The sequence below is a fragment of the Aulonocara sp. 'chitande type north' Nkhata Bay genome, linkage group LG5 (genome assembly GCF_057382095.1).
Source record: "Aulonocara sp. 'chitande type north' Nkhata Bay isolate Kocher_YH1m ecotype deep benthic linkage group LG5, A_spYH_male_GT1.1, whole genome shotgun sequence".
NCBI classification, from domain to species: Eukaryota; Metazoa; Chordata; class Actinopteri; order Cichliformes; family Cichlidae; genus Aulonocara; species Aulonocara sp. 'chitande type north' Nkhata Bay.
In genome coordinates this window covers 4,849,576-4,859,505 of record NC_141348.1, presented here as the reverse complement: position 1 = coordinate 4,859,505, position 9,930 = coordinate 4,849,576, and the positions used below count along the sequence as shown (strand labels likewise).

Below are 9,930 nucleotides of genomic sequence, written 5' to 3'. Positions count from 1 at the left end.
AGGCAGCAAGATTTCTCCAAGAAAGCAACCAAAGAGAATAATGCAGCAGTCGGAGCCACGTGGTTAGTGAGATGATTGCTAAAGCAGGGAAGCCATTCACAGAAGGTGCATTTGTCTAAAAGTGCATATTGCAGGCTGCAAATATAGTCTGTCCGGGAAAGAAAGGTCAGTTTAGCAACATCAGCCTTTCTGCCAACACCGCAGCAGATCGCATTTCTGACCTGTCAAGTGACATTTATGACCAACTGTGTGAGAAAGCCAAATGTTTCAGTGTATACTCAGTCGCTCTTGATGAGACCACAGACATCACCGACACTGCCCAGCTCCCAATGTATGTCCGTGGTGTTGATGACAGTTTTGAAGTGATGGAGGAGCTGCTCACAGTAATTCCAATGCATGGCCAGACCACCGCTCAGCAGATATTTACAAGCTGTGTGATGCCATTGAGAATGTTGGTTTGCCATGGAAGAGGTTTGTTGGAATAACAACAGATGGAGCGCCATCAATGACAGGGAGGAAACATGGACTGGTGGCACAAAACAAACTGGAAGAGGAAGGCGTGGAGGAGGCCATTGCTCTGCACTGCATCATCCATCAGCAGGTCCTTTGCAGCAAATGCCTGAAGTTTGACAATGTGATGTCTATTGTTGTGAAATGCATCAACCAAATCAGATCCAGGGGCTTAAAGCACCGAAGGTTCTGTGCTTTTTTAGAGGAAATGGAGTCAGAATATGGGGATGTGCTCGACTTCACTGAGGTACGTTGGCTCAGCAGGGGAAATGTATTAAAGAGACTTTTTGAGTTGAGAGCAGAAGTGAAGCCTTCATGGAGAAGGATGGAGTTAGTGTTCCTGTGCTAACTCATCCCAAATGGCTCATGGACTCAGCTTTTCTTGTTGATATGACACATGAGCTTAATGTACTGAACAAGACGTTACAAGGCCAGGGGCAACTTGTCAGTGCTGCCTATGACAACGTGAGAGCATTCTCCACAAAACTGGCGCTCTGGAAAGCTCAGCTCTCTCAGACAAACCTTTGCCATTTCCCAGCATGCAAGGCACTCGTGGATGCAGGCACACCATTCAGTGCTGACGAGTATGTTGATGTCATTTTGAGGCTACAGGAGGAATTTGATCACAGATTTGCTGACTTCAAGACACACAGAGCCACCTTTCACATTTTTGTGGACCCCTTCTCCTTTGATGTGCAAGATGCCCCTTCTGTGCTTCAAATGGAGCTCATTGAGCTGCAGTGCAACTCTGAACTCAAAGCAAAGTTCAGGGAGGTGAGTGGAAAAGCAGACAAGGTTGGACAATTTTTGAGAGACTTGAGCCCTAGTTTCCCTCGGCTTTCCCGAATGTTCAAACGGACCATGTGCCTTTTTGGTAGCACATACTTGTGCCAAAAGCTCTTCTCCACTTTGAACTTCAATAAGTCCAAGTACAGGTCCAGACTTACGGATGATCATCTTCAAGACATACTGAGGGTCGCAACTGCTTCCTCCTTCAGGCCAAATCTGGCTCGGCTATGCGAGAGGAAACGCTGCCAGGTCTCTAGCAGCAAGGAGTAGGCAAGAGAAGCCATGTTCAGAAGAACAGTTCATTTTCTACAGTGTTCCATTCATGTTCAGAAGAAGGTTATAGAACTGTTAATACAGACATTTCAATCTAAACACAGCAGATATAGAAGACTGAAAGAAACACACAAGTTCACTGACTAAAAATATCTTATTATTATTTTATTTATGTATTACAGATTGATTGATTTTCTTATTAATTCTTAATTTGTTTATTCATTTTTCATATTTTGTGTTAAAAAATAAAAATAAAGAGATTTGAGAAGATTGGAATTTTTTAACCATGCCTTTCTTGTGGAAAACCTAATGCGGCCCAGCCTCACCCAGACTCTGCCTGCAGCGGCCCCCAGCTAAATTGAGTTTGAGACCCCTGTCCTACACCATAAATCAGTAAGAGAGGGTACGACCTCTCTCATGGCCCCAAGTGGTGTGTGCATGCCAGAGCACTCTGGAAGGCACACAGAGTCTTTACAGACTACTCAGGATCAAACCTCTATCATTATGCAATCGATTATACAACTCTAAGCATATATGAGTAAATATTTCTAAGCATAAATGACAATCAACAATATAAACCTTACAGCTGGTTTTAATAACAGAATTCATTTGTTTCTCAAACGAGAAAGAGCTATCGAGAAACACTCCTAAATCTTTAGTTCTGAACTTTTCCAGTGGGCCAAGGTCAACATTATCTGCTAATGCTAAATAGGCTGCCGTTATTAACTAATGCTAATTTGACATGAATTAGCATTATGCACTAATGCTAACACTTACTTTTTTTAACAATGTGAGTAGCTAATGCTAACACTATTTCCCTTAACTTTATAACAATGTGAACGGCTAATGCTAACACTCTTTTTCCTAGCATTACAACATCTGAGCTGCTAATGCTAAGTAGGCTGCCATTAGCACCTACGTCTAATTTAAGGCAAATACGCATTAGACCCTAATGCTCATATCGTTTTCCTTTGCTTTATAACAATGTGAGCAGCTACTGCTAAATAGCATTAGCTAATAACAGCAGTCTAATTTAATGCAAGTTAGCCTCATTTGCATTACAACGATGTGAGGAGTTAACGCTAAGTATGCTGTCATTAGTGGCTAATTCTAATTAGGGGTGAATAAATATTACCAGCTAATGCTAATATCGTATTCTCTTCCCTTTTAACAATGTGAGCAGCTAGTGCTAGGTAGGCTGATGCTAGCAGCTAATGCTAAAGCTAATTTAATGTGAATTAGCATCACATTAGTGAGGAGTTAATGCTAAGTAGACTGCCATTAGCAGGTAATGCTAATTTTAGGTGAATAGGAATTGGCAGATAATGCTAATACCATATTTTCTTGCTTTATAACAATGTGACCAGCTAATGCTATGTAGGTTGCCGTTATTAGCTAATACTAATTTGAGGTGAATTAGCATTATCCCCTTATGCTAACAATGTTTTTTCTTACTTTTTAACAATACAAGTAGCTAATGTGAACACTTTTTTTTTTATTGAATTCTAATTTTTCCCTTGCGATGTGAAGAGTTAATGCTAAATAGGATGCCATTAGTGGCTAATTCTAATTTTAGATGAGAAAGCATTAGAAGCTAATGCTAATACCATATTTTCTTGCTTTATATCAATATTAGTAGGTAATGCTAAGTACGTAGCCATTATTAGCTAATGCTAATTTAGGTGAATTAGCATTATCCACTAATGCTAACACTGTTTTTGCCAACTCTTTTCCCTTGCATTATAACAATATGAGCAGGTAATGCTAAGAAGGCTGCCATTATTAGGTAATGCTAATTATTATGTGTGTTAGCATTATCCGCTGCTGCTAGCAATGTTTTATCTTACCTTTTAACAATATCAGCAGCTAATGCTAACACTACTTTAATTTCAGTTAAACCTACTTAGCATTAATTAACTTCATTTAGCATTAAGAAGTTTTTGCTATAGGCTACCATTAGTGGCTAATGCTAATTTTAGGTGAATAATGTGAGCAGCTACTGCTAAGAACGCTGGTTATTAGGTAATGCTAATTTGATGCGAGTTAGCATTACCCGATAATGCTAACACTTTTCCCTTCCCTTTTAATAATGTGAGCAACTAGTGCTAAGTAGGCTGATGTTAGCAGCTAATGCTAATTTGATGTGAATTAGCATTGTATTAGTGAGGAGGTAATGTTAAGTAGATTGCCATTAGTCGCTAATGCTAATTTTAGGTAAATAGAAATTGGCCGCTAATGCTAATACCATATTTTCTTGCCTTATAACAATGTGACCAGCTAATGCTAAGCAGGTGCCATTATTAGCTAATACTAATTTGAGATGAATTAGCATTATCCGCTTATGCTAACAATGTTTTTTCTTACTTTTTAACAATACGCCATTAGTGGCTAATTCTAATTTTAGATGAAAAAGGATTAACAGCTAATGCTCATACTGTTTGCTTTGTAAGAATGACAGCAGCTAATGATATGAAGTCTACCGTTATTAACTAATGCTAATTTGATGAGAATTAGCATTATCCGATAATGGTAACTCTTTTCCCCTGCATTATAACAATGTCAGGAGTTAATGCTAAGTAGACTGCCATTAGGGGCTAACTCTAATTAGGGGTGAATAATTATTAGCAGCTAATACTAATACCGTTTTCTCTTTTTCCTTATAACAACTTGAGCAGCTAATGCTAATTTGATGCGAATTAGCATTATATTAGTGAGCAGTTAATGCTAAGTAGGCTGCCATTATTAACTAATACTACGTTGACATGAATTAGCATTATGCGCTACTGCTAATACTGTTTTCTCTTACTTATTAAAAATGATAGTAGCTAATACTAATACTCTTTTCCGTTGGGTAACAACAAAGTGAGGAATTAATGCTAAGTTGGCTGCTTTTAGCGGCTTATTCTAATTAGGGGTGAATAATTATTAGCAGCAAATGCTAATACCGTTTTCTCTTTCCTTATAACAATATGAGCAGTTAATGCTAATTTGATGTAAATTAGCATTATATTAGTGAGGAGTTAATGCTAAGTAGGCTGCCATTAGCAGCTAAAGGTAATTTGAGGTGAATAAGCACTAGTAGCTAATGCCAATACCCTTTTCTCTTGTGTTATAATGATGTGAAACGTTAATATTGTTCTCAAACAACAGAATGAGAATGAAATATTGATTCTAACAGGGCCCATAAACAGCATTAGCTTAGCAGCATTAGCTTATCAGAGTCTCCATCATGGTCACACAAATCCTTAGCGGAGCAAAGTGGCCTACTTAGCAATAGCTGCTGTAGAAAGCAAAGGGAAAACAGTATTAGCATTAGCTGCTAAATGTGCACTTGAGAACAAATCTATTGTGAATTCAGCCGTGAATGTAGTGTTTCCAGTAAGCTTCCATTTCCAAATGTTAGCTGCTCCTGTCTGCCTCTTTGTCACACACACAGACTGAAATGATTCACAGCCTTGTTTCATCCTTCTGTCAGTGTCACTGACTGTCACTGTGACTGTGGACATACAGCATGGGAAACACACACATGGCTGATACTTAGATCTAAAGTTACAAAATGTTGTCTCTGTCCAAATATTACCTAACTGTAAGTCTACTTTTAATGAAACTCTCAACATGACTTATCAGTTATCATTAATGTTCCTGCAAACAGACTCCTTGAAGACCCCCTAAATAAATATCCATGTACTATCCAGCTAGACTAGTGTGTCTGTCCCTGAAAATATTCCTGCATGTGTGATTGTTCATGTCTCATCTGCAGGAAACAAACAGGAAGTGAGTAAAGGACACAGGAAATGTTTCCAGCTCTTCCTCCTATATCAGACATTCTCTCCATACCTGAGAGTGTCCAGTCTCCAGCCTGGATCCTTCAGTCCAGCCGACAGAAGCTTCATTCCTGAGTCACCTGGATGATTGTAGCTCAGATCCAGCTCTCTCAGAAGGGAGGGGTTGGAGCTCAGAGCTGAGGCCAGAGAAGTACAGCCTTCCTCTGTGATCAGACAGCCTGACAGACTGCAGACACACAAAACAACAATCCATCTGTTATCCATCTCTATAGCAGCATAACTAAGGGATGGTTCAGGGTCACCTGATCCAGCTCGAAGCTTTATCAAAAAGGAAAGTTTGAAGCTGATCTTCAAAGTAGAGAGGGTGTCTGTCTCCTGAACTCAAACTGGGAGCTGCTGCCACACCCAGTCCAACATAGCCAGGCTTTCTTTGCTGCTTTGACAAAACCTCAAATCCCAGTCAGAGATGGTGAGCATCATCACAGTGATGATCATTTCTCTGTAACCCAGGCTTTCTGCTTCAGGATCTGTGCACGCTCACAGAACAAGGAGACCTTTAAACATCATTTCACTAAATGGATGGACTGAGCTCAGCCTACAGATGAACTGGATAAATAAAGATTTGACCTCAGTGTGCTCAGTGTTCCTGTCTATTCCTAACATATTCCTAACATGATAGCTGCACTTTAGAGCTCTAAAACTGGAACTGACACATATTTAAACTCCACATGTTACTCAGTACATTCAGTTCTGACACTCGCCCACAGTCCAACAAAGGAAACATGGAGATCACATCAGTTTGTCACCAAAGTCTAATTATTCCAGAGGGCAGTGTTGATACAACTAAAGTTATTTTTAAGCAAAGTTGAGTTTTTTATTGTCGCAGTACTTCATGTCTGAAGTATCACTTAAATGCATTACACGCTGTTGATGGCAGCAAACAAACCACCCAAACAAACAGAGGTGGGAGGCTTGGGCAGACTACGTAGGATCAGCTTGTGGGAGGAGTCAGGATAAAACCAAAGAAAGACAAGCTAACAAACACCACAGTGAAGTGAGTAGCTACAAACTGCAGGCCGATTAGTGTTGTTGAAGAAGTCGGTCTGAGGAACGTTCTTAGGATCAACAAATGACGGCATGTATGAGCCTCCCTCAAGACGCACCATCACAAGAAGAACACATGAGCTGTAGAAAAAGGAGAGACTATGAAAGCCACGGCGTTACAACGTGCACCAGCTGTTGGTCTCTCTGGAGACTACTGGGCGTGGCTGGGTAACCATGGTTACTTGGGAGTTACAGTACATGATATTAATGAAGAGTGGGAGCTGCGTTCTATAGCAAACAATTTGTTATGAGGTAATCAGCTGATCTTAGTTTAACCGGAAGCCCTTCACAATAATTGCAATGCCTTTATTTTGTACAACTACCATCAGTTCGTCTGTACTGATGGTAACTTAAAGTCACACTAATGTCGTTTAGTTTCTATAGTTTATGTAGTGGAAGTATACTACAGTACCCTGATCACTGATAGGACAGATTTATGTAGATATACACCTTTGTGTTTAACATTACTGCATTATAGTGCTGTGATCTTTGACCTTATCAATGGTTATGTTAGCTATACCGACGTATGCATATAACTGGATATGTATCTTATCTATTCATCTTATTTGTCATGTATTTGTATTGTGTACTTCCTTTTTGTAAGAAACCACACACATGATCACAGCCGCAAGAATCAATCAGTGAAAGAATAAAGTGTCTTAAACCAAACCTTAAGCTCTTTATTCCACATGCTGGGATCATTTGGCCTTCAGTGGTGTTCTGGCTGACACACCGGAGTGACCAGAGTGCTAAAGAGTGAATCGGACACACCAGTGTCATCTCTGATATCTCCACTACATTTAATCGTCCTTCAGCTTGTGGCTGCCGTTAGCTGGTCTGCTAGTTAGCTGATTTGCTATTTAGCCAGTGTGCTAGTTAGCCGGTTCGCTAGTCAGCTGGTGTGCTGACCAGCGAACCAGTAGGTTACAAGATGAGCTTGTCTGTCTGATGAGCCAGCTCTCTCTGTCTTGGTCATTTTGTCCTTGGGCAAAACCTAACCTACCACTACAACTGTAGCTTACCTCCACCAGTGTGTGAATGTGAGAGTGAATGAATACAGGGAGTGCAGAATTATTAGGCAAATGAGTATTTTGTCCACATCATCCTCTTCATGCATGTTGTCTTACTCCAAGCTGTATAGGCTCGAAAGCCTACTACCAATTAAGCATATTAGGTGATGTGCATCTCTGTAATGAGAAGGGGTGTGGTCTAATGACATCAACACCCTATATCAGGTGTGCATAATTATTAGGCAACGTCCTTTCCTTTGGCAAAATGGGTCAAAAGAAGGACTTGACAGGCTCAGAAAAGTCAAAAATAGTGAGATATCTTGCAGAGGGATGCAGCAGTCTCAAAATTGCAAAGCTTCTGAAGCGTGATCATCGAACAATCGAGCGTTTCATTCAAAATAGTCAACAGGGTCGCAAGAAGCGTGTGGAAAAACCAAGGCGCCAAATAACTGCCCATGAACTGAGAAAAGTCAAGCGTGCAGCTGCCAAGATGCCACTTGCCACCAGTTTGGCCATATTTCAGAGCTGCAACATCACTGGAGTGCCCAAAAGCACAAGGTGTGCAATACTCAGAGACATGGCCAAGGTAAGAAAGGCTGAAAGACGACCACCACTGAACAAGACACACAAGCTGAAACGTCAAGACTGGGCCAAGAAATATCTCAAGACTGGTTTTTCTAAGGTTTTATGGACTGATGAAATGAGAGTGAGTCTTGATGGGCCAGATGGATGGGCCCGTGGCTGGATTGGTAAAGGGCAGAGAGCTCCAGTCCGACTCAGACGCCAGCAAGGTGGAGGTGGAGTACTGGTTTTGGCTGGTATCATCAAAGATGAGCTTGTGGGGCCTTTTCGGGTTGAGGATGGAGTCAAGCTTAACTCCCAGTCCTACTGCCAGTTTCTGGAAGACACCTTCTTCAAGCAGTGGTACAGGAAGAAGTCTGCATCCTTCAAGAAAAACATGATTTTCATGCAGGACAATGCTCCATCACACGCGTCCAAGTACTCCACAGCGTGGCTGGCAAGAAAGGGTATAAAAGAAGAAGAACTAATGACATGGCCTCCTTGTTCACCTGATCTGAACCCCATTGAGAACCTGTGGTCCATCATCAAATGTGAGATTTACAAGGAGGGAAAACAGTACACCTCTCTGAACAGTGTCTGGGAGGCTGTGGTTGCTGCTGCACGCAATGTTGATGGTGAACAGATCAAAACACTGACAGAATCCATGGATGGCAGGCTTTTGAGTGTCCTTGCAAAGAAAGGTGGCTATATTGGTCGCTGATTTGTTTTTGTTTTGTTTTTGAATGTCAGAAATGTATATTTGTGAATGTGGAGATGTTATATTGGTGTCACTGGTAAAAATAAATAATTGAAATGGGTATATATTTGTTTTTTGTTAAGTTGCCTAATAATTATGCACAGTAATAGTCACCTGCACACACAGATATCCCCCTAAAATAGCTCAAACTAAAAACAAACTAAAAACTACTTCCAAAAACATTCAGCTTTGATATTAATGAGTTTTTTGGGTTCATTGAGAACATGGTTGTTGTTCAATAATAAAATTATTCCTCAAAAATACAACTTGCCTAATAATTCTGCACTCCCTGTAGTGGGATTGTAAAGGGTCTTTGAGGGTCTCGAAAAGCGCTATATAAATGCAATCCATTATTATTATTAAGAGCATCTTTAGGCCTGACTGTGCTCATCCTTCCTCCAACCTCTCCTTACCAAAGATAACAACTACATCAGTATTAGCTCAATAACAATTTCTGCAATTCAATTGTGGACATTCATTTTTAAACCTTGTGTAAAACGATAAAACCTCAAAGTCTGAGCATTATTCTTTGTGCAAACAGCTCTTGCAGGTTCCCCCGGACTTAGGTTATTTTTATTATTTAATTACTTTCCTTTAAGCAGCTGTTCAGGCTACTAAACTCATCCCAGAAATAACAAGTGACACCATTAATAGTAGAGGTGGGAATCACCATACAACTCGCGATACGATATTATCACAATACTTAACGCACGATACGATATTATTGTGATTTTTTAAAATATTTTGCGATATTTAAATTCTGCACATAAAGGTAAACTTTATCAATATTCATTTTATCTAATATCAAAGTCTCACACTCAGTCTTTCTCTCATTTCAGTCAGTTTTATTGTTGACAAACTGAACGGTTTGTATTACAGTCTAGTCCAACTTAACTGAATGCAACCATCTGGTACAATTATAGCTATTCTGAACTATGCAATTTATGAAAACTATGCAGCCCCTTCAGCAACTGAAGAATTTGAAAGTAAATTTAAAAAAATATATAATTTTACATTAAATAAAAAAGTTTCAAACTTAATTAAAATTAAACATGTCTTAAATTAAAATAAGTAAACTGTCATGTTTATTGCTGCCAAAAAAAAAGTTAAACACATTTGGACAGTGAAGGAATGTCAGGAT

General features: G+C 39.8%; 1 protein-coding gene across 1 annotated transcript in view; it reads right to left on the bottom strand.

Annotated features, from left to right (window-relative positions):
* The window catches only part of LOC147329747 (stonustoxin subunit beta-like), a 10,442-nt gene extending 4,944 nt beyond the window's left edge, over window positions 1–5,498 (bottom strand). The window contains exon 1 of the mRNA XM_086291049.1: window positions 5,410–5,498. Within this exon, the coding sequence (XP_086147175.1) occupies window positions 5,410–5,465 (56 nt within the window). The 5' untranslated portion in view covers window positions 5,466–5,498. The remainder of the gene's footprint in view (window positions 1–5,409) is intronic.
* Window positions 5,499–9,930: the final 4,432 nt, after the last annotated feature.